This window comes from Pygocentrus nattereri, chromosome 22, assembly GCF_015220715.1.
Source record: "Pygocentrus nattereri isolate fPygNat1 chromosome 22, fPygNat1.pri, whole genome shotgun sequence".
Classification (NCBI taxonomy): Eukaryota; Metazoa; Chordata; class Actinopteri; order Characiformes; family Serrasalmidae; genus Pygocentrus; species Pygocentrus nattereri.
The window spans coordinates 13,092,172-13,117,736 of NC_051232.1; the positions used below are offsets into that span (position 1 = coordinate 13,092,172).

Consider the following 25,565-nt stretch of genomic DNA (forward strand, 5'->3'; position numbering starts at 1 on the left):
AGTGTCAAAATAAAAGCCCCCTCTTGCCGGTACAGAGCCACTAGCGGACAAGGACGCTATAAAAGTCGCTACAATTAAACGACCATTTTCAACCTAATGGTCTCACCTTTTGCCCTATGCTTCTACCCATCACATTTGATGAATAAGTGAGAGGGAAAATGCCATTAACTTCATGGAGCTAAGTTAATGGTTCTGTCAAGGCTTAGTTTAGCTATCCTAGCTAGCAAGCTACGTTACGCTAGCTAGTTTGGCTAACTTTGCTTTTCACTGTTTGTTGTGGCTTATGATTTAAGTTAGTGCTATTCCCACCAATTATCTGTTCTACCCATTTTAGAGGTTTGTCAGTACCGAATAAGACACCGTTAGCTTGCTTCAGTGACAAACGGTTTCTGCAGTCAGCTAAGTTAGCTAGCTAGCTAGATAGGTTAGATAGCTAACCACTAACCGTTAGGTAGCTAGCTAGCTAGCTCGCTTTAGCTTGCGCTCAAAGTTAAATTTCCCGCTGAAATTTAACTTATTTTTAAATTACAGTTTAAAATAAAAATGTCTTAGGGTTAAACAAACGGTTTCTTCAGTCAGGTAAGATAGCTAACTAGCTAGATAGGTTAGATAGCTAACCACTAACCATTAGGTAGCTAGCTCGCTTTAGCTTGCGCTCAGAGTTAAATTTCCTGCTGAAATGTAACTTATTTTTATTTTTAACTGTAATTTAAAAATGTCTTAGGGTTAAACAAACGGTTTCTTCAGTCAGGTAAGTTAGCTAACTAGCTAGATAGGTTAGATAGCTAACCACTAACCATTAGGTAGCTAGCTCACTTTAGCTTGCGTTCAAAGTTAAATTTCCCGCTGAATTCGTTCCCTCAGCGCTTGGGTGAACGTGGCTGTATTTTCTACATATAAAACTTTTTTCACCGCAAAGACAAACACTGAACGTGACGTGAGAAACAGCATAAAATGCGAAGTAGTCTGATGAGACGCGATTCTTTCCAATATTTCTAATCTCGCCGTTTCGCACAGAATATCTGCGAAATGGTGTTTAGGTTACCGGTCACGAAAAGTACAAATTGTGACACTGCAGGGTGCTTTCTACTTTGGAAAAGTTAAGTGAGAACAGAATTTCTCAACCCCGTTCAGGAGCTGAAACTTTTCATTAACTTGCATCTCCCTAATTCGGTTTTTGAATGCATGTAAGATTTAATTTGCTCTTCATAGCTAAATCCGGCAAATGGTGACAGATTAGAGAATTTTTAGAGAACTGCCAGTGTCAGTGGGCTGTGTTTACGTACAAAGTATATGATATGCAAATAAATGTCATAAAATCATATTTACCTGCTTTAAATCACTTTAATTTTATTCAGCTTAAAAATCGGTCAATTAAAATAATCTTTGTGGGCTTTTTTCCCCACAGAAAATGCAGTTAAAGGTGCCAGTCGCATTGATCGTGCTAGAGGAATGTGTAAAAAGCTGGTCGGACATTTCTCACACAGTTGGAAAAAGAAGGAAGCACTGAAGAAAGCTCAGAGGGAGTTGAACCTGCCGGAACATTCTCTAATTACAGAATGCCCAACAAGATGGGGCACAAGGCAGCGGATGATGGAAAGAATACTGGAGCAGCAGCGGGCCCTGTCACAGGTTCTCTCAGAGAACAGAAATACACGACATCTGGTTCCTTCATGGCAGGACATAGAGGTCCTTGAATCAGTAAACAGGGCACTGAAGCCACTCCAGAAGTTTACCGACGCCCTGTCTGGAGAAGATTATGTGAGCATATCTTATGTGCAACCAGTTCTTCAGCTGCTGAAGACAAAGACTCTTGCAGAAGATAAGGAGGACAGTGAGCTGACACGCTCAGTCAAAGCCAAAATTCTGGACTACATGGAGAGGAAGTATGAGGATTCTGCAACACAGTCTCTACTGGACACTTCTTCTTTCCTGGATCCCAGGTTCAAGGCAGACTACATCAGTGCTGAAAGCCTCATAGACATCAAGGCAAAATTGATGGCTGAAATGAAGACAACACAAATGGTAAAAATCCCTTAATGCTGTGAATGATCTAGAAATTTTCTCATACTGCAAATAACCTTCACTTTGTCTTTTCTAGGAGAGGGAACCTGTTTTTGATGCCACAGCAGAAGTACAGACAGGGTCTCCTCAGAGCCATGGAGCACAAAGTGAGAAGAGGAAAAAGAGGACTTTAGGAAGCCTGTTACAGTCTGCCATCCCATCTACATCCTCCTCTGTACCACTACCCACTGGCACTGACCAAGCTGTTGTCGAATCAGAATTCAACAGCTATCTTCTCATACCCACAATTGACAGTGAGGGAGATCCTTTGGCCCGATGGAGGAAGCACCACCTCAACTTTCCTCATTTAAGTGTGCTTGCCAGGAAGTATCTTTGTGTGCCTGCCACTAGTGCACCCTCTGAAAGACCTTTCAGTGCCTCAGGAAATGTAGTGACCTGTCAGCGTTCATGCTTAAAACCAAGCAAAGTAAATATGCAGGTTTTCTTGGCCAAAAATCTTTAAGAAGATTTCATTAAGTTGATATGACATTGTCCAATGCGTGACTAAATGTAAAATAAAAAGACTAGGTAGAAATCAGGAGAATTAATAGAAAAAATGAAAATGGATTGCTGAGCTTATTTGCAGTCTGTTGGCATGTTTTTGGCTTTAATTGTTAAATATTTTCTGACTGTAGAGTTCTACACTGTAAACAATGGTTTGTCCGTTCAACCTAAAAAATTACTTAATGTGGTAACAAGATTGAACTGTGTTTAATCAACTTTAAATAAATACTTTTAATGTCTTTTTTTAGGTTGTATGGACAAACAGCATTTTACACAGTATACCTAACTTTTAGAAAAAACTGCAAGTTTTTGTGCTTTTATGTTGGCTATGTTGCTTCTGTGATGCTGAGCTCTAGCTATAATACGTTTGTGCTAGTACCAGAAAAGTGAGCTTTTGTTTGTATTTTATTTCATTTATTTTTTAACCTTATTTTTCTATTATTTACTTATTTATTCATTTGTTTTATTATTATTTATTATTACTAAATGTTGAGAGAACACAGCCTTGCACCGCACAAAATGTTTGCACTATTACTTGTACACATGTTATCTAATTTTAGATTTCATCTATTGTTGAATAAACCTGCAAAATATTTGGAATTATTCTGGATTCATTACACAGTAAAAAACAAAACAAATTAACGTGCTGCTGTTCAGAGAGACACTACATTTCTGTATTTTAATCTTAATTTATCGTGTTTCACATCGATATCGGGATATCCAACAATGTTATCGCACATCGCAATTCTAGTCCATATCGTGCACCCCTACCAATAACATTGTGGAACTTGTGCACAGGCCAGCCAATATGTTGGTCAATGTAAAAGCACAGCATGAGATGGTTAGTGCTATCTGTAGATGCAGAATCCGTGAGGTGACATTGACACAATGTATATTTGAAAAATCTGCTAATTCCAAGCTATGTTTATTACTTGTTTCTTGTTCAAACCACTGATTATATACTGATGCAGTTCTTTTACTTATACAGTGTTGATTAAGTTTCCATTTGTTGATGGTGCTACCAATACCGTGTGGATGCAACATTACTTATATCGAACTGATCTGTTGCTGCTAGTGTGGTTTCAGTATTACTTTTATTGCACTTTTATTGTTGCTACCTATTTGGACGCAGTGTTAGTTATCGCACTGTTTGATTCTTTTGTGAATGCAGTCTTACTCTTATCACACTGCTTGTTGCGAACTGTGAATGCAGTGCTGCTTTTATTGCGCTAATTGATAGTCTTCCTTATTCAGAATTTTGGCTTAATGATGTACATTTTGCATTTTGTAAAATGTCATACCACTTAAATACTTTGGCTTTGTCTAACAATCTTCAGTAGCACAAAATCTAAATCACTGTTGTAGTTATGTACCTTTTTGTAATATGTATATTAAAATGTCAGCAATTTTAAATACTGTAGTCTCAAAAGAAACATGTTTTTCAACACAGTTAAATAAGTTTGGTGCACTTGAGTTCATACAACTTGGAACAAGAAGTCATGGCATCTTAAATTTCCAAGTACCGAGGATTCTAAATGTTGTTTACTAAGACGCGAATAAATAAGTTTGGTGCACTTGATTTTCTAAATTGGTTTGAATTTATACAACTTATATGCAACAGTGAGTCATATCAACATAAATTACCAAGTACTGAGGATTCTAAATATTATTTGATGAAACACATTTAAATGAGTTTGGTGCACTTGAGTTAAAACTTGCTTTTTTGAGTTTATTTAACATTGTGCAACAAAGTTCTGCTTACTAGAAAAACTGATTGCAGAATGTTGATTTTTTTTTTTTGTTGATGTTACCTCAGATTTTTTACAGTGTAGGGCTTTATATGTCAATAAAATAATTTTATAATCAATATGGAATTTAACAGTTAGCCAATGAAGTGATGATAGCACTGGACTGATATGATCAAATTTTCTAGTTTTAGTGAGGACCCTGGCTGCGGCGTTTTGGACTAGTTGAAGTTTGCTTAAATTCCTGCTCATACATCCTGACAGTAATGCGTTATAGTAGTCTAGCCTGGAAGTAATAAAGGCACTTACTAGTGTTTCTGCATCACGCAGGGATAGGGCATTTCTTCTCTTGGCAATGTTGCGAAGATGCAGAAAAGCTGTCCTAGTGATGCTGCCTATGTGTTGATCGAATGATAAATCTGAATCACTTATGACGCCAAGATTTTTTGCTGCTGAGCCAGGTGTAACTGTAAAGTCGGTGAGATTTAAAATTAAATCTGGTTGTTTATTTTTTGCTAATTTTGGACCCAATAGGAGAACCTCTGTTTTGTTACTGTTTAGTAGGAGGAAGTTGAGTAGGGTTTATAATAACTGGCAGGACTTCTTTGAGTAATTTTGAGGGAATTGCATCGAGTATGCAGGTTGTGCAATTTGCAGAAGAGATCATCTTCTCTAGTTCTAGCTGTGGGAGTGGGTAAAAAGTTTCCAGGCTCTTTACTACAACTGTGTTTTGTTTTAGATCAGCCATGTCAGATGACAGCCAAGTTGGGTTTAATACTGTGGGTTGAATTTATTTCTTTTTGAATATTGAATATTTTCAATTTTATTATTAAAGAAGTCCATAAAAACTTCACTGGTGAGAGTTGCTGGGATTTCTGGCTCAGTACCTGCCTGATTTTTTGTGATTTGGGAAATCACACTAAACAGTACTCTAGGATTATATTTATTATTCTCAATCAGCGAGGCCAGATATGCTGAGTGAGCTTTTGTGGGAGCATTTCTATACTCTATAAGGCTGTCCTTCCAGGCAGAGTGGAACACTTCCAGCTTGGTTTGTCGCCATTTCCTCTCTAGATTCCGAGCTGTTTGTTTTAAGGCACAGGTTTTATCGTTGTACCATAGGGTGATCTTTTTACAGTTCAAGTTCAAAGTGTTTATTGTCATTTGCACAGAGGAAACAAGTTTCCTTATATACAATGAAAAGCTTACTTTGCTCCTCGCTAAGAATGCCAAATATAACATTAAAAATACAAAAGAGCATATATACAAGCATATATATTAATCAAGAAATAATGCACTAAATATAGGCTACTAATAGCGGTTTTTTAATTTACAACAGGTTAGGTTGCAATGTATAAATTACAGTGGTATGGATAGTGCTGTGCCTTGCCGGGATCTGCAGCAGAAATAAAGTGGTAAAGTGCAATTGTAAACATGTGCTACAGTAAAGTGACAGTAGGTGCAGGTTATTCCTGAGGAAAGAGTTCTTTACCAGTAGGATACACATCACACGTCTGTACCTAAGTCTGGGCAGACCGAAGTGTGAATAGTTATTTCTGATTCAGAACTCTGATTGCGGTGGGGAAGAAGGAGTTCTTTAGTCTGGAGGTCTTGCACATCATACTCCTATACCTCCGGCCTGAGGGCAGAGGTTTGAACAGTCTGTGCTGGGGGTGGGTGGGGTCTTTGATGATGGAGGCAGCCTTCCTTTGGACTCTATGGTTATAGATGTTCTGCAGAGAGTGCAGTGGAGAATTGGTGATTTTCTCTGCAGTCTTCACCACTCTCTGTAGGCATTTACGGTCCATCACGGTCAAGCTGCCGTACCACACGGTGATGCAGCTGGTCAGGAGGCTCTCAATGACGCAGTTGTAGAAGTTGCTCAGCCTCCTCAGGAAGTACAGCCGCTGTTGAGCCTTTCTGACTAGCTGCTTGGTGTTCAGTGACCATGTGAGGTCCTCACTGATGTGGACACCCAGGTATTTAAAGCTGCTCACCCTCTCCACCTCGAGCTCCCGGATGAAAAGTGGCCAATGAGGTCTCCTCTCCTTCCTCATGTCCACTATCAGCAACTTCGTCTTGTCCGTGTTGAGGGTGAGGTTGTTTTCATCACACCATGACACCAGACTGGTCACCTCCCTCCTGTAGGCTGCTTCATCTCCACCAGTGATACGTCCTATCGCTGCTGTGTCGTCAGCAAACTTAAAGATGATGTTGTCCTTGTGGGAGGCGACACAGTCATGGGTGGACAGGGTGTAGAGAATAGGGCTGAGGACGCAGCCCTGTGGGGTGCCGATGTAGGTGGTGATGCTGGCTGAAGTCCTATTGCTGATCCTGACAGACTGGGGGCTGCCAGTCAGAAAGTCCAGAAGCCAGTCACAGAGGGTGGGGGTGCAGGCCGAGTGTGGAGTTTGTGGGTGAGTTTGTGTGGGATGACCGTATTGAAGGCTGAGCTGTAGTCAACAAAGCATCCTGATGTAGGAGTCTTTGTTTTCCAGGTGGGAGAGGGAGTAGTGAAGGGCAGCAGCGACTGCGTCCGAGGTGGATCTGTTGTGACGGTAGGCGTACTGCAGGGGGTCCAGCGTGTCCGGTATGCTGTCTTGGATGTGGGCCAGCATCACTCTCTCAAAGCACTTCATAATGATTGGAGTGAGTGCTACTGGTCTGTAGTCATTCAGGCAGGTGAGGGGGGGCTCTTCTTAGGAATGGGGACAATGACTGTCCTTTTGTAGCTGGTGGGAACAATGCTCTGGCTGAGAGAGAGATTGAAAATGGAGGTCAGTACATTAGCCAGCTCGTTCGCACATGCTCTGAGGGCCCGCCCAGGAATCTTGTCTGGTCCTGATGACTTGCGGGTGTTGATCTTTCTCAGAGCTCTGCAGACCTGGCCTGTTGATTCTGACAGAGGGGGGGGGGCAGGGGTTGTGTGGGCTGTGTGTGTGTGAACCTCCCGGTGCTAGTGCTGGAGGTTTCGAAACGAGTGTAGAAGGTGTTGAGGTCGTCCGGTAGGCTGTCTGTGGAGCTGATGTTGCTGGTGATAGTCCTGTAGTCTGTGATGTGTTGTAGGCCTTGCCATATCTGCCTGGAGTCAGCAGTGGAGTAGAAGCCATCCAGTTTCTCCCTGTACTGCCTCTTGGCTGCTGTGATGACTTTCCTCAGTCTGTACTTCGCAGCTTTGTACTCTGTCTCATTGCCTGATCTGTATGCAAGAGAGCGAGCACGGAGCATGTGTCGTACCTGACTGTTAATCCAGGGCTTCTGGTTGGGAAACCTCTTCACTTGTGTGGTGGGCACGATGTTATCCACACACATGCTGATGTAACCAGACACATGTTCAGCATATTCCTGAATGCTGACAGAAGAGTCCTCCATAGTGGCAGCAGCTTTAAACACATCCCAGTCTGTCGTAGCAAAACAGTCCTGAAGTATGCTCTCAGTCTCCGGAGACCATACTTGAACTGTTTTGGTAATGGATTTGTTTGTTTCAGTCTTTGTCTGTAAGCCGGGTACATGAACAAGGAGATGTGGTCTGAGAGTCCAAAGTGGGGGCGGGGTGCAGCCCTGTATGCACCGCGTACATTACTGTACACATGATCCAGGATGTTTTTGTCACAGGTTGGAACGTCCACGTGTTGGAAATATTTCAGAAATACAGTCCGTAAGTTACACTGGTTGAAATCCCCGGCAATGATAAACACGGCATCAGGGTGAGCCGTCTCTAACACGCTGATGCCGTCATGGAGTTTGCCGAGCGCTGCCACAGAGTTAGCCCGCAGATTTATATAAACAGTTGTTAAAAACACAAAACAGAATTCTCTTGGTAGATAATAGGGATGACATTTTAACAGCAGGAACTCCAGGTCTGGTGAGCAATGCTTATACACGGTCCGTATATACCTCTACACCACGCGTTGTTTACAAACACACACACACCTCCACCCTTAGCCTTACCGGAGGCTGCCGTGCGATCTCCATGATGCACAGAGTGAGTTTCTAGCTGGATAGCGCTGTCCGGTACTCTGTCTGAGAGCCAGGTTTCAGTGAAAATTAGAGCGCAGCACTCTCTTGTTTCCCGCTGAGATGTTATCCTAGCTCTCAGCTCGTCCAGCTTGTTCTCCAATGACCGCACGTTAGCTAGCAAGAGGCTAGGCACTGGTGGTCGGCTAGCGCGAGCCTTTAGCCTAGCATGCAGCCCTTCCCTCTTGCCTCGCTTGCGTCGCCGCCTCTGAAGCGCTCTCCTAGGATCAGCATGCTCACTCGCGGTCGGTAGGTCTGGGTCTTCCTGGTGGTGGTGGTGGCTGCGGGAGCAGACAATGGGTTGTAGCTCCGGTGGAATAAAGCCGCTAAATCCATGTTTGTTGTCTTTTGTGATGTTCAGCAGAGTTTGTCTGTCATAGGTTAAAAGTGCCTGGCAATCGTTCACTGTAGAGAGAGCATTAATGCACAGAAAAAGAAGAAAAAGCCGGCATTCTTGAGCAGAGTGAGCAAACACGTCTCATGAAGAAAGGCATCACACAGAAATTTAAGGCTAGTGCATTACCAGCCTCAGAGGCAAAACGTGCATCAGAGTCTTTAAGGCTGTTGACAGTACATGGCTTCCTTCCAGGTGGTTTGTCGGGTTATTGTATAAGACTGAACAAGAGTGAGACATGTGCTTCTCAGGCTAGACAGTCTTCAAGGCCGTAGTGGCAAATAAAATATTGATGCATCTTAGCCTTGGAGATTCCTGTCAGGCTTGCTAGTGTTAGCAGACTTAGTGTAGACCCCTCAGACTGTTAACACTGAGTAGCCTGAGAGGAATCTAGCTCATCTGTTGTTGATCTTAAGCACTACTACATAAGTAGCCTGCAATTAGGTCTTGCCTTGTTAACAGCCTAAGAGACAAACAATATTATCTGTCTTCGAGGCAGCAAACACAAGCTAGCCTGACAGGAATCTGGTTCACCCTTTTTCATTCTGATACAAGGCACAATGACTGATGAACTTCCTGGAAGGAGACTTTGTGTTATACGTTCCCTTAGAGGAATAAACATCTTTAGCAGTTTCAAAGTATGTTATTAGAGAAAGACATACTTGCAAGCTACTTATATATTTTTTTCACTGCCTTAAAGGAATAAATGTCTTTACCAGTTTTTACAGCTGCTAACAGAACAAGATGCTTGCAAGCTACCCATATTTCTCTTAATGTGCTGCCTTAGAGGTGTAAATGTCTTTCCCAGTTTCTGTGGTTGTTAACAGAACAAGATAACTTTGCAAGCTTCTTATGTTATTGGACTTACTTTCAGACAGAAGAAATTATTAGGCCTTAGAAACTAGAAAAAATGTAAATGTAAAGCAGACAAGATAAAGCATCCTTCCAGGCTGTTTATCAGTTATTGTGCCTTGCATTAGACTGAAGAAGGGTAAGTCAATTTCTTGACAGGCACGTTTGTTTTTGTTCATGCTCTATGAGGTCAGTATGGCCAGGCAGAGGTTAAAACACATCGGAAAACTCCATTTACAACCTTGCTTTATGGATTGGGGAGAGCTGGTCCCCACAAGAGAGTGGAGAGTGAGTAATTTTGGTTGGGACCTCCGGCCCCAACTCAGCTCTCCCGGGAACCAACATCAACAGTGATAAAGGGACCGCCTCCCTCCAAAATTTTAAGAGATTGAGGTGGTATACATGAAGTACCCCGCCTCTGTCACTTTGACCTCATAGTCAACTTCTCCCACTCGTCTTGTGATCTCAAAGGGTCCTTGCCATTTGGCGAGCAATTTGGAGCTCGATGTGGGTAGTAAAACAAGTACCTTGTCTCCCAGTGAAAGCCTGTGTAGCTGAGCATCCCACGTTTTTGAGCCTGCAGCAAATTCTAGTGCCCTAGTGCTTAGAGTTTTGCTCTCAGGTCAAGAATGTACTGAATTTCATTTTTGCTAGTTGAAGGTCCCTCCTCCCAGTACTGCTTAATGATGTATAGGACGCCCCTGGGTCTCCTCCCGTACAATAATTAAAAGGGAGAAAACCCAGAGGAGGCTTTTGGGACCTCCCGCAAACAACAGGGATTCTACCCAATTTCTAGTGTCCTTAAGAATGAACTTTTGAATCATGTTTTTAAGGGTTTGGTTGAAGCGTTCAACCAGTCTATCCATTTGGGGGTTGTAAACACTGATACAAATCGATTTAATGGCCAACAATTCATAAAGTTTGTGTAAAGTGCGTGACATGAATGTTGTGCCCTGGTCAGTCAGGAACTCTTTCGGGATCTGGGAGATCACTTTGAAGAGTGCGTCTGCAAGAGTACGTATTGATATGTTGCGAAGAGGCACTGCCTCTGGATATTGCGTTGCATAGTTTACTAAGACTAATGCAAAGAAATACCCATGCTTTGATCCAATGGTCTGACAAGGTCCATGCCAATTCTTTCAAAAAAATTCTTTTCAAAACATTGATTAATAGGAGTGGCCGCAAAGGCACGTTTGGGATAGCCGGAGGGTTTACAAGCTGGCATTCGCAGCATGACGCACACCACCTTCATACATCCGCATGAATGCCTGGCCATGAACACCTGCCTCAAGAATGGCACCTACCCCCTTCCTTGTAGTACAGCGGGACCCATCCTCTACCAAAGTTCTCACTAACCTGCCAAAATCAGAGGATGGGTAAGGTGAGGACTAACCACTAGCTGCAGTATGTTCCAGCCAGGGGCAGTGGCTGGTCATGTGGGGACCCAGACCAATGTCCCGACCATGGTCCTGGAAGTGTCTGGGCTCCCCATATTGCCAACATGCCTGATCAGGCTTCACCCCAGCTCTTGCAGGTTCAGCTATTGCCCCCTGTGCAAAGAGAGAAGGGAGACCATGAGTAGCTGCTGGGGTGTAACGAGAGGTAGAAGGGGATGGTGAGGTGCGGGGAGGATGAGAGATAGGGAAGGGTTTGGGGACTAGAGCTCCCTTTTTTCAGGGAGCATTAATAGGGAAAGAAAGAAGGAAAGAGAGAAGTTTGCTGGGTGGGGGCTCCTGCCCCCGAATACGCCGCCATGTGTGCCTCTGCCAGCTTTTTGGCCTCGTCCAGCGATTCTGTTTGGTGGCACTGGATCCAACCTGCTGTCTCCTCGGGTAAGTGGGTGATGAACACAGAGAACTTTTCAGTCCTCTTTTTCTTCGGCTCAGCTAGGTGAGCTTGGCTCTGTTCTGGTCAGGTCAGCTCTGCTCTCGTGTCTTCACTGTCTTTACTGTCTTCCTGTTTCGGGGCTCTGGTGTTTACTGAAGGAAGAGATGACTATAAGTAGGCTGGCAGAAACAAGTGTGGCGGTTGCAGTATAAACCCTGTCAGCGATGCCAAAATGTGGCAACGTGGTGTACTCAATGTATGAGTTTTAAGAAGCTAATCGACTACGCCACCCTGGAATTAAGTGCCCAGGGAACACACGATACCAAAATAAGGCCCACAGGTTCGTTTTACTCATACACTGAAGACGCATATACCACAAATAGATTTAGTTTATTGGCAAGTTAGAAAAAGAGAAAAAAATTAATAAATAAATCTTCAGTACTTGGCTTTAGCAAAAGAACATACAAATAAAGAAAAATCACAATATATATATATATATATATAACAAAACAGAAAGAATTGCTGGTACAGAGGCTGGAATCAGGTGGGGAAGGAGCAAGCTCAGTGATAAAGAAAAATTAATCACACGGATTACAATTACCCAAAAGAAAAAGCCACAAAGAGGATACAATTACACACAACAAACCATGCACTACGTACTTACCCTTCATCAACAAGTCCTCCGGCCAAGTACCACAATCAGGTGCACTACCAGTCAAATCAAATGAAAAGAACAAGACAAACCTAAACTCAACTCCAAATTATAAAGAAAAAAAAAAATAAATAAAATACAACCACAAAGCAGCGATAAGCAGTGCTCTCAATGTGCAACTCTTACAGGAGAGGCAGGGCACACAGCACAACCAACGCCCCAGCACGCAGCACGAACAGCCAACACCAAAAACCCCAAGCCGAAGGTAGGGTAGTGCGCTCAGCCGCAGCAGCTTAGAGCAAAAAAAAACAAAGCTTTAATAGAAAAAGAACATTATGAAAAGAAAAGAAAAAAAATAACATGAAAACCAAATTTAAAAAAAAAATGAAAATAAAACATCAGTAAAAACAAAACTATTGGTAAAAACAAAACATCATTAGCGGAAACAAAACAGCAGAAGCCAGCACCAACTTTGCATTCCGTGTTATCCAGAACAGGGCACGAGATCAAGAAAAGCCAAGCGGCCTCTGACAAAACCACACCAAGGCTCAGCCACAATGTCACACGTGGGTAACGCCGGCACTCTCACAGACAATTAGCAGGTGACGCTGGCCCTCTTACAGACACCAGTCCTGCAGAGCAGATTAGTCAGACACCGATTCAAACCATCCACCAGCTCGCAACACGAGAGTCGCGACAACGGGGAAACCAGGAAGGAACTGAACACAATCAGCAGATGACGCTGGCCCTCTTACAGACACCAGTCCTGCAGAGCAGATTAATCAGACACCGATTCAAACCATCCACCAGCTCGCAACACGATAGTCGCGACAACGGGGAAACCAGGAAGGAACCGAACAGTGGAAGCAAATCACCCAGTCAACGCACCCAATAATGGGAGCGCCCTCCCTTTTATGAAAAACCAGGGGAGACCTAATTGGCTCACAAGTAATAGTAGGCGGAACAAAATAAACATGAATGATAGGGCAAGAATGCTGTTACCCGCAGCATACTGCTACAATCTGACCAAACATTAAAAAATGAGGTGACTCTCCTGTAGCCTGATGAGGAGTGGTGTTATAACAGAAAAGCACTTGGGGAAGACAAACCGGCCAATCTCTCTTTTGAGAGACAGGTAAGGTGCGGAGAAGGTTATGAAGCGTGCGGTTAAAGCGTTCACACTGACCGTTTCCGGCCGGATGATAAGGAGTAGTACGTGACCTATCAATACCATAAAGATTACACAACTGTCGAAGAAGTGATGCCTCAAAACACCGACCCTGATCAGAGTGAATGCGTGCAGGAACCCCGAATTTGTAGAACCACTCGTTAACGAGCACCTGAGCCACTGTGGCCGCCTGTTGATCCCGGGTTGGGATAGCCAAGGTGTACTTACTGAAAACATCAGTCAGGACCAAAACGTTCTCGCAGCCAGACCAGGAAGGCTCTAACACTGTGAAATCCATAGCCAACACCTCCTGTGGCCGGGACGCTAAAAGATGCCCCATAAAGGTGTGTGCCGAGGGTTGAGTATCCTTAGCTACCTGGCACCGCTCACATTCCAGACACCAACGGGCTATGTCAGAAGACATACCTGGCCAGTAGCACCTCTTTCTCACTAATTCCATAGTCCGCTCGACACCTTGATGGCCATGATCCTGATGCAGTTGGACCAGAACTTCGTTCTTAAGACAAGTGGGCAGGACAAGTTGTAAGCATTCTTCTGCACCATCGGGTCGGAACACCCTTCGGTACAAGACATCATCTTTCTGAACCAAACGATCCCACTGGCGCAAGAGAGCTAAAGTGGATTTAGACATTGGCTGACGTTGGATAGAATTAGGACGCACCTTCTGATCCCAATACTTCAAAACTTCCCCAATCACGGGATCTGTACGCTGCATAACACATACCTCAGACAATGTGTGCCAGGGCAATGCGATCATGGCTGCCTGAGTTACTCCAACCAGTGGTTCAGCGGCTAGTGCACGGCGTAAAAGTGCTGGAATGGCTGTACCAGGAGCCAGGTCTGCAGTACCTGAAGGTTCAGATGGATACTGTCTGGAGAGAGCATCTGCATTTCGATTATGCCTTCCCGCGCGATACTTGATCTCAAAATCAAAAGATGCCAGTTGTGCTGCCCAACGCTGTTCCAAGGCTCCCAACTTAACAACCCCCTTAGCCATCTTTCCTCTGCTATCAGTATAGACCACGCAGTGATGTCCCAATAAGTACTCGCAAAATTTTTCGGTCATAGCCCATTTAAGTGCCAGGAACTCTAATTTCATAGAGCTATAGTTGGACATATTGCGTTCAGTAAGACGCAAACCTCGACTCGCGTAAGCGATAGGACGTACCTTACCCCCTTGCTCCTGGGAAAGGACTGCACCCAAACCACTGTGGCTGGCATCTACCTCCAAAATAAAAGGTAACTTAAAATCAGCATAAGCGAGGACAGGAGCGGTGGTAAGCCGCCTCTTTAATTCATCAAAGCTAGATTGACATTGATCAGACCAGTACGAAGAAAAACGGTGTTCCGACCTCTTCCCAGCTTTAGCACCTACCATTTCTGCTACTAGCTTATGCAATGGCGCCGCCAATTTGGCAAATCCCTCCACAAACCTGCGGTAGTAACTAGAAAAACCCAAGAAGGAACACAACTCGGAAACAGTACTGGGAGGGTGCCAACCGGCAACAGCCTGGATTTTACTAGGATCGGTAGCTACTCCCTGGTCAGAGATAACATGACCCAAATAACTAACTTCCCGCTGAAAAAAGAAACACTTCTCTAGCTTGGCCTTCAGGCCTTCATGCTGCAACCGTCCCAGCACCAAGTCCAACCGTTCCAAGTGCTGAGTTACTGTAGAAGAAAAAATAACAATGTCGTCCAAGTAAAGAAGTAAAGACTGGCATTGTTGATCACCAAACAAACGCTCCATGAGCCGTTGAAAAGTACCTGGAGCATTACAAAGGCCAAAGGGCATCCGATTCCACTCAAAGAGACCAAATGGAGTACAAAACGCAGTTTTAGCACGATCTTCTTCAGCAACAGGGACTTGGTTATACCCACTCGCAAGATCCAAAGTGAAGAACCAGCGGGCCCCAGACAGGGCATCCAACGATTCTTCAATACGTGGGAGAGGAAATGCATCCTTTCTTGTCTTAGCGTTTAGTTGACGATAATCTACGCACATGCGCAAGCTGCCATCTTTCTTCTTTACCAGGACAATTGGCGAAGCGTAGGGGCTACTACTCTCCCGGATCACCTGTGCTTCTAGAAGCTGATTAATATGAGACTTAACAACTTCATACTCAGTTGGAGGTATTCTCCGATGCCGTTGACGAACTGGAACATCATCCAACAACGGGATCTGGTGAGAAATAAAATTAACACAGCCCAGGTCACCCTCATGAGAGGAGAAGACATCATGATATTTCTGCAACAAGGCTCGAACCTGATCTTGTTCTCCATCAGACAAAGACGACAGGTCCAACGTAGCGACCTGATTACAAGGAGAAAGGGTTACATCATGAGAGGCAACAGTGGCAGTTACAGGAGAAACTTCTTGCACCTCAGGGGGCAGATTAACGACACACACACTGCTCAAAGTACCCAGGTTAGTACGTGGGTAAAGTAGAACGTCATTAACACCTACATTGACAACCGGAATATAACCAGTGCCACGAGTCACTGTCACTAATGCAGGAGAGGCCAGCAATCCAGCAGGGAGACCCATATCCGCAGGTTCAAACAGTACAGGCTCGCAAAAGAGCTGCTCCGAACATGTCGCCGGCACCAACCTCATGGTGCCACCGGGAATACAATGAACCTGCCCCCCCCCCGGACTTTCACCGGCCTACGTACAGCAGACTGTCTATCGACCTGACAGCAAAATTGTAAAGCTTTAACAACCGAACTATGAGCATGGGACACAGCTGGCAGATCGAAGAGAGAAGATCCATGTTGAACAAAAAGTTCCTGATAGCACTTACTTAAGACGTTCATCCCGAGGACCCCAGGAGCCTGTAACCCCACCCCACCAAGAGGGTCCTTAACAACCAGCACTCCACAATCAGGCACCAGCTTACCACACAGCTCCACGTTAAGCTCCACATAACCAATATAAGGAATGTCCAATCCATTGGCTGCACGAAGTTTCAGCCATTGACAAGATTGAAGACGTTCGGGACCCCAAGGTTCAAAATGCTTGGAGAAGAAAGACTCGGTGATCGTAGACACCATAGATCCAGTGTCTATTAAGCAAGATACACGTACCCCCCCAATAAGAACATTAAGATAAGGGCAAGAAGACATTAACGTAGGGCTCGCCCCAATTCTATGTGAGCCAGCTACCTCCCCACCCAAACTGTGACTCTGCAGCCTGGTGGGGGTTAGTTTTCCGCCACCGTAGGGGATAGCCGTCTTCCACCACGAGATGATAAAACAAGAGAACGAGGCTGCCGAGGAGGAGGAATCCGTCCATCGCAATCCCGAGCAAAATGTCCGGGTCGCTGACATCTTCTACATATGATGACACTAGAACTGGATGAACGAAAAGGTGGTTGCGAACTATGCAACAAAGCAACACTCTGTGAAAGTTGATTCAATTGTTCCTGTTGCTGCTTCAAGATCTCTTTCAAGGTGACAAGTTCTGATTGCTGGGACGGACTATTAGAAGCACCACATGGTCCCCCCTGGACCCCATACCTAATGCCATATGCGGATGGAACTGAACGACTACGACCCCTAACGCCCCCAGGTGTCCCCTCCCGTTCCCACTGAATCGCTTCTGATTGGGCAGCCAGCATAGTGGTGGTTGGTTCACGGCGCACTAACTGCTTAAGTTCTCGACGCAAAGCACTATCGATTACATGCTCTATGAACTGGTCACGCAATAAAACGTCTGCATTTACTAGCCCCTCTGGCGCCACCTGCTTAACTTTATCCATAAGGCTCATCAAAGCTAAAGAAAATTCCAATAACGTCTCTCCCTCCTGCTGTTTCCTAGAAAAGAACTCCTCCTGCAAAGACTGTGAGAACCCATACAATTCCTTTAACACGGAAATTATCTTACCTGGATCACTCTTTTCTGCAGTAGGACGATACTTAATTTCCTTCCTTGCCTCACCTTCTAAGTGATCGAACAAAAAGAAGGCCTGATCAGAAATGGAAAGGTGACGTGCACGTATACAAGCCTGCGCCTCCTCCAGCCATTCATTTACAGTTAACCCTGATCTACCATTAAACATGGGACATTTCCTATCACGAGGCACAAAAACCAATCTCTCTGATACAGGGAGACTGGAGCTGGAAGGTACTGGAGCAGCTGACACAGAGGGGCCCTCACTAGGTCCTGGTGATACAGCAGTTACCCGTTCTTCCCTCAATTTAGCATTATCAGCCTGCAATTGTGCTACTAAGTCCCGAAGCCCTTGCAACTCTGCCTCCATGACTTACCTTACAGACAGCTAAACAACCAGATAGAAAAAAAAAGGGAAAAAATGAATAATAATGAAAAAAAGGGCAACAAAGAAATACCAGGCACTAAAAAAAATAAAAAGAACTGGTAAGGCTCTCTGCTGTCTTGTTTCCACCAACGACCTAAAAAGCACAAGCACTTTCAAGCAAAAAGGAAAATAATTCAAGGAAAATGAACAAATAAATCTACCAAGGTAAACACGTCTCTGATCAGAAGAAAGTAAATCCTGCCGACTACGCCAAAATGTGGCGGTTGTAGTATAAACCCTGTCAGTGATGCCAAAATGTGGCAACGTGGTGTACTCAATGTATGAGTTTTAAGAAGCTAATCGACTACGCCACCCTGGATTAAGTGCCCAGGGAACACACGATACCAAAATAAGGCCCACAGGTTCGTTTTATTCATACACTGAAGACGCATATACCACAAATAGATTTAGTTTATTGGCAAGTTAGAAAAAGAGAAAAAAACTAATAAATAAATCTTCAGTACTTGGCTTTAGCAAAAGAACATACAAATAAAGAAAAATCACAATATATATATATATATATATATATATAACAAAACAGAAAGAATTGCTGGTACAGAGGCTGGAATCAGGTGGGGAAGGAGCAAGCTCAGATTTAGAGGTGCTGATTGTCATCCCAGCCACTTCACACTCGGCTGCAAACTGGTCCAGAGAGAGTTTGAGGTCCCGACCTGATGACGCCAACAGGACCACATCATCCGCAAAAAGCAGACGTGACATCCTGAGGCCACCATACTGGACACCACTTGGCTGTAACGAGAAATTCTGTCTATAAAAGTTATGAACAGAATCGGTTACAATGGACAGCCCTGGCGAAGTCCAACCCTGACTGGAAACCAATCCGACTTACTGCCGGCTATACAAACCAAGCTCCTGCTCCATTTGTACAGGGACTGAATGGCCCGAAATAACTAGCCTCTCGCCCCGTACTCCCAGAGCACTCACCACAGGATCCCCCGAGGGACGCGGTCGAATGCCTTCTCCAAATCCACAAAACACATTGGTTGGGCGAACTCCCACACACCCTCAAAGACCCTGGTGAGGATAAAACGCTGGTCCAGTGTTCCACGACCTGGGCAAAACACACATTGTTCCTCTTTTAGCTGAGATCCAACTATTGGTCGGACTCTCTTCTCCAGTACCCTTGCATAGACCTTACCGGGTAGGCTGAGAAGTGTGATCCCCTGATAGTTGGAACACACCCTCCAGTCCCTTTTCTTAAAAAGCGGGACCACCACCCTGGTCTGCCATTCCAGGGGGACCACCCCAGATGTCCACGCGATGTTGCAGAGGCGTATCAGCCAACCACCTTGCCTACCTCAGCCTGAGTGATGGACGGACCCTCGCTCGGCATTCCAAGCTCTGCCTCCTCTGGGGAAGGATCGTTGATGGGATTGAGAAGATCCTTGAAGTATTCTTTCCACCATCCAATGATGTCCCTAGTCGAAGTTAGCAGCCCCTCCAGCCCCACTGTATACAGTGTTGGTGTGGAACCGCTTTCCTCTCCTGAGGCGCCTGAAAGTTTGCCAGAACCTTCTCGGTGCCTGTCGATAGTCTTTCCCCATGGCCTCACCAAATTCCTCCCACACCCTAGTTTTTGCCTCAGCAACCGCTGAAGCCTCAGCCCGCTTGACTCTTCAGTACCCATCTTTTGCTTTCAGAGCCCCACAAGCCAACCAGGCCTGATAGGACTCTTTCTTCAGCTTGTCTGCTTCCTTTACCAAAGGTGTCCACCAACGAGTTCGGGGATTGCAGCAAGGACAGGCACCTACGACCTTGTGGCTAAAGCTCTGATCCTCTACATCGATAATGGAGGCATGAAACAGGGCCCACTTGGACTCGATGTAACCGGGCCTCCTTTGCGGTCAAAACTTTGTTGAATGTGGGAGTTGAATATCTTTCTGGTAGGTTCCTCTGCCAGACGTTCCCAACAAACCCTCACAACTCGTTTGGATCTGCCAGGTCTGTCCAGTATTTTCACCTGCCATCTGATTCAACTCACCACTAGGTGGTGATCGGTTGACAGCTCCGCTCCTCTCTTCACTCGAGTGTCCAAAACACATGGTCGCAAATCCGAAAATACAACGAACTGCGGCCTAAGGTGTGCTGATGTCATGTGCACTTATGCACACCTTTCTGTTCAAACATGGTGTTTGTTATGGACAGACTGTGGCAAGCACAGAGCTCCAATAACAAAGCACCACTCGGGTTCAGATTGGGGAAGCAGTTCCTCCCAGTCACGTCCTTCCAGGTCTCACTGTCATTGCCCGCGTGAGTGTTGAAGTCACCCAGCAAGACAATAGAGTCCGACACAGAGGGCACTTTCCAGTACCCCCTCCAGGGTCTCCAAGAAGGCCGGGTACTCTGAACTGCCGTTCGGTGCATAAGCACAGACAACAGTCAGAGCCCGTAACCCCAACCCGAAGGCGCAGGGAAATAACCCTCTCATCCACCGGAGAAAACCCCAACGCACAGGCGCTGAGCCGGGGAGCTATGAGTAAGCCCACTCCTGCCCGACGCCTCTCACCCTGGACAACTCCAGAATGGAATAAAGTCCAACCCCTCTTGAGAGAGTCTGTTCCAGAGCCCCTGCCATGTTTGCCCCTGGCAACATAGCTCCTAGGATCACGTAGGCACACAAACCTCTCCACCAGGCTAAGGTCGTGATCCAAGGAGAGGATTAAACATACTGGAAATAAAAAAACTAAATGTGACATAACTTTTGCACTGCCCATATTTTCTGTTTCATTCTTTTCTCCAATATGTTAAAATCAGCAAATAAACAATAGTTGTGTATTAAAATGTACAGAAATGTGTTCTCTACTGAGGATATGTTATACTTATTTACCCTTATAAAATGAACAAAACATTGCTAGGGGCACCCAAACTTTTGCACATGACTGATTATTCAACAACAGTAGAGACACATACATAACAACCGACATACATCTATCTGATGGTCCTCTGATTTGCCCTTTTTCCTTAGAATTTGAAGTTCTAGAACATTCCGCCATTCATTCTTATGGGAAGTTTTTCATTTTTAAAATTAATTTTATTAAGTTGGTTAAAACTACCAATCAGATCGCCTCAAAAAATATATAGCACAAGTCACAGCACTGAAACCTTCGAAACACAGTTTGAACACAGTCTGTACATTAAGCAATTCGAGCTATATTAATTAAAAGTGTGGAAGAAGATAAAGAAAAAGAACTAGATGTGCTAGGAACTGCAAGCGTGCTTGAAAACAGCTGCATGTGTGTGTGTGTATGTGTTTCTGTGTAGATGAACAACACCTCCTTAGGTATGTGTCTGTGTGTGTGTGTGTGTGTGTGTGGAAGAGATGTATGTGTTTTGGGGTGATGGGGGAATCATTCAAATGAACTGCCACTCTTTTATTATGCAGCTCTTAGTGGAGAAGCCTTGTTCGACTCCGATTTGCACTCTCTGAACAGTCATAACTTGGAAAACTTTACTCTATGGCTTAACCGGACAGACTTTGTGAGAAAAAGACCCCTTGAGGATTATTTTGGTGTAATGTTGTGTGTATTGAGCAGAAAATGTCTGAGTTATGACAAGTCAAACACAGAAAATCTTGAAATAAGCAGATTCTAATTTTGAGAAATTTACGTGGGAATGAATAGAGCAGTTTTCTATGCCTAGTGCCAAACAAATGCTCATAACTCTAAAGCTAACGGAAAGGGAGTTTCTAGGTGAAAGTTTAAGAATTTTAAAGCAGATAACCTGCGCGACAGCTGTGTCTGTGAAACTGAGTGGTCTGCTGTGACATCATTGATGTCAGTTAGAATTTTATGTTCTAGAACATTCCGTCATTCATTCTTTTGGGAGGTTTTTCTTTTTTAAACTTAATTTTATTAAAATCTACTAATCCAATCGACTCACAGTTTGAAGGGAGTCTGTACGTTAAGCGGTTCGGGCTGTATTAATTACAGAAATGTTTGGAAGAAGAAGAGAAAACAATAGAGTGAAGAGATCTTTCTTTCTAAATTTGCTTTTTTCCATTCACATGTCACTTAAAAATACCGATGCCATGTGTGACCTTTCTTTAAGCCTTTGAATAGGTTTGAGCTCGACTATGCAACCTGGTGAGTTTCACCCCAGAAAATATACCACAAATACCACACAAAAGCACACAGGTATGTTCAGATATAGACAGAGATGTGATTTGTAGTTCAGTGTAACATTTACTTAAAGTGCAGGAGGACAAATGCAGATCAAACAATAAAATTCAACTTTAGTAACAACTGGGGTTTAAAAATGTCAAGGAAAGCTAAATGCCCTTTCGCACCTTGACCCCTAAAACCAATAACCCTAGGATATACTGGCCATGCAATTTCTCTTACAGTAGTTAGAGTTTATGAGTAACTAGAGCTGGCGTCAAATAGTTTGGCTAGGTCCCCACACTGGAGGCGACACAAACCACACACACAGGCTGTAACAACTCAAAAAGGAGTGACTTCAACCACAGCAACCCAAGTGTGAAAGGAGTGAAAAGGGAAATTTCCAAAGAGGGTAACCATCAGCCAAGAAGAGACACCCTTCCACCAAGTTTCTCTAGAACAAAATAAAAAGACACAAAATAATTAATCACACCCATAATCCTATTAAAAACAATACATCCTCCTAAATGCCATTCAAATCAAAATTGACATAAAGCAGGGTTAATTCAACATATCACAAACAAATACCAAGTGAAAGTTATTGATGCTCCGGTGCTCGAGGTGGGATGGCCCGTCATACCCACATTTTTTGTTTATGAAAGACAAATTATACAGAGTTATGCAGGACACTCTAACATCGGAGGTGTCAACCCAGCATTTAGTATCCATAAAGCCATAGGGAAATGTTATTTCATGCGGCTAATAGTAATCCCATGGCAGGACATTTAGGTCAGGAGAAGACACTGAATTGTCTAATGGTCCATTTCTACTGGCCAGGCAGTCATGCTGATGTATGAAGGTGGTGTGTGTCATGCCGAGAATGCCAGCTTGTAAACCCTCCTATTAATCGACGTCCCCTTTGAAAGAATTGGCATGGAACTTGTCGGACCATTGGATCAAAGCATACATGGGTATCGCTTTATTTTAGTCTTAGTAGACTACGCAACGCGATATCCAGAGGCGGTGCCTCTTCGCAACATATCAGCACATACCCTTGCAGAGGCAGTCTTCAAAGTGATCTCCCAGATCCCGAAAGAGTTCCTGACTGACCAGGGCACAACGTTCATGTCACGCACTTTACACAAACTTTACGAATTGTTGAGCATTAAATCGATTCATATCAGCGTTTACCACCCCCAAATGGATGGACTGGTTGTAGGCTTTAACCAAACCTTTAAAAACATGATTCAAAAGTTCGTTCATAAGGACACTAGAAATTGTGATTAGTGGTTAGAAACCCTGTTGTTTGCGAGAGGTCCCAAAAGCCTCCTCTGGGTTTTCTCCCTTTTAATTATTGTATGGGAGGAGACACAGGGGCGTCCTATACATCATTAAGCAGTACTGGGAGGAGGGACCTTCAACTAGCAAAAATGAAATTCAGTACGTTCTTGACCTGAGAGCAAAACTCCAAGCACTAGGGCACTTAACTTAGGAGAATTTGCTCCAGGCTCAAGAACATCAGAGACACACCTACAACAGGGATGCTCGGCTACATAGGCTTTCACTGGGAGACAAGGTACTTTTACTACCAACATCGAGCTCCAAATTGCTCGCCAAATGGCAAGGACCCTTTGAGGTTACAAGGCGAGTGGGAGAAGTTGACTATGAGGTCAAAGTGACAGACAGAGGCGGAACACTCCAGGTATACCACATCAATCTCTTTTGGAGATTTCAATTTTGGATGGAGGCGGTCCCTGTTTCACTGGCGATGGTGGTTCCCGGGAGAGCTGAGTTGGGGCCGGAGGTCCCAGCCAAAATGACTCACTCTCCCGTCTCTTGTGGGGACCAGCTCTCCCTGACCCATAAAGCAGAAGTGGCAAGGTTGCAAATGGAGTTTTTTGATGTGTTTTAACCTCTGTCTGGTTGTACTGACCTCATAGAGCACCACATTGAAGCACCTCCTGGCATGGCTGTCCGCAGCTGGCCATGCCATCTGCCTAAGCACAAAAAAAGATGGTTCAGGATGAAATTAAGGCCATGCTCGACATAGGGGTAATCGAGTAGAACCACAATGATTGAAGCAGCCCCATGGTACTTGTTCCCAAGCCCGACGGGACTGTTAGTTTCTGTGTTTCCTTGACTCCAGTATTTCAAGAAAAAACGTCTTTGTCCACCCCTGTTGGCATTACACCAATTCGTCACCCTCCCTTTCGGGTTATTCGCAGCACCGGCTATGGACAAAATCCTCTGCCCCCACAATGTTTATGCTGCTGCCTATTTAGATGACATCATCATATACAGCAATTATTGGCACGTGCAGTATCTGAGGGCGGTTCTGAAATCATTGATACGGGCTGTGCTTATGGCTAACCCAAAGAAGTGCGCAACTGGATGAGTGGAAGTTCGGTATCTGGGCTTCCAGATGGGTCACAGACAGGTCCCCAAATTGATAAAACAGCATCGATTGTGACCTGTCCAAGATCCAAGACCAAAAAGGACGTGACACGATTACTGGGGCTGACTGGGTATTATCGTAGGACTCATCCCTAATTATTTGGATGTCACCAGCCCGCTGACCCCAGATCCGGTCCAGTGGATGGAGCAGTGCCAACAGACTGTGAACTGCATTAAGGCAGCTCTCTCTGGGGGGCCACAGCTGCATCCACCTGACTTTGCTCTCCCTTTTGTCTTGCAGACTAACGCATCAGACAGAGGGCTGGGAGCCATTTTGTCCCAGGTGGTGGAGGGGGAGGATGTCAAGTACAGCACCATTGAGAAGGAATGTCTGGCTATCAAGTGGGTGGTCCTCGTGCTCTGCTATTACCTTTTGGGCGTCCATTCACCCTTTGTTCTGACCACGCCCCCCTCCAGTGAAGGATTCAAGCTCTCCAACCCTTTAGGTTAGAGATGGTTCACAGACCGTGGACCCAGATGGCGGTGGCCAATTTCCTTTCCCGTGCAGGTAGGGGTGAGGAGCGGGGTATTGGCTGGACAGATGTGGGGTATGTGGGGAAGGGGGTGTAGCTGAGCATCGAATACAGGACGGAGAAGCCAGTCTGGATGAACCAGCAGGCTAAGCAGCTGATGATGCTCACCTGTGCCTTGTTTCTGCCAGCCTACTTATAATCATTTCTTCCTTCACTAGGCAGCAGAGCACTGAGAAAGGAGAACATGAAGCAGAGCTGAACTGACTAGAACCGAGCCAAGCTGAGCCGATTGAGCTGAAGAGAAAGAGAACTGAAAAGTCCCCCGCGAGCATTTTTTTTTGACAATTAAAGAAAGCACCCCACCTTGACCCCCTGCCCCCAGCATCTTTCCTCCGTCCATCGATAAGAACTATTACAGAGTTTTTCACAGAAATGAACTGAAATGACACATAAGCTGGGCAAGAATTTGCACAAGTTTTTTCTAGATTACCAGATGAGCATCCTGTGATGGAGCTGCCCTCTGCCACAATGTACATATGTGTAAAAACTTTCTAGTTAATGGGGACATTTCATATTCAAACAGAGACACAAGTTATTTTTAAATAGCATTTTTGAATGATTTGGCAATATAATTAAACATATAAACTGTAACATTTTTGAAACACTTTTTGAAAGGCAACAAGTACTTACCTATGAATAGACTCCAGTGATGTCATAGCACTTCCTGTTTAGCTCTATAAATGTCCTAGAGGGAGCAGAATGAGCTAGTCTTCTGGGAGAGGTAATGAAACATGGTTGAAGCCTAAAAACCTCTAAAATTGTTATTGAATAAGGGAATACTCATACTAAGCTGTATATATCTGTAAATATTTTCTTTTTGGCATTGGATAAATTGCATTTTTTTTTTGTTTTGATTCTTCACTGGGATTTAATAAACACAGATTTTTGCACCCCAGC

General features: G+C 44.4%; 2 protein-coding genes across 2 annotated transcripts in view; one reads left to right on the forward strand and one right to left on the reverse strand.

Annotated features, from left to right (window-relative positions):
• LOC108410676 (zinc finger protein 850-like) overlaps positions 1 to 25,565 on the reverse strand; it is a 119,383-nt gene that overhangs the window by 10,765 nt on the left and 83,053 nt on the right. The window contains exon 10 of the mRNA XM_037533092.1: positions 1,741 to 1,743. Coding sequence (XP_037388989.1) covers positions 1,741 to 1,743 — 3 coding nt within the window. The remainder of the gene's footprint in view (positions 1 to 1,740; positions 1,744 to 25,565) is intronic.
• Positions 84 to 3,927, forward strand: LOC119262096 (E3 SUMO-protein ligase ZBED1-like). The gene is made up of 3 exons (XM_037533096.1): positions 84 to 146; positions 1,409 to 2,025; positions 2,102 to 3,927. The coding sequence occupies exons 2-3, from the start codon at positions 1,453 to 1,455 to the stop codon at positions 2,525 to 2,527; spliced, it is 999 nt and encodes a 332-aa protein (XP_037388993.1). The 5' UTR covers positions 84 to 146; positions 1,409 to 1,452; the 3' UTR covers positions 2,528 to 3,927.

What these genes read in the sequence shown, in the direction of transcription:
- LOC119262096 (XM_037533096.1), top strand. Translation starts at nt 1,453, where the DNA reads ATGTGTAAAAAGCTGGTCGGACATTTCTCACACAGTTGGAAAAAGAAG. An exon ending in AAATGAAGACAACACAAATG is followed by an intron (nt 2,026 to 2,101) that starts GTAAAAATCCCT and finishes TGTCTTTTCTAG; the next exon opens with GAGAGGGAACCTGTTTTTGA.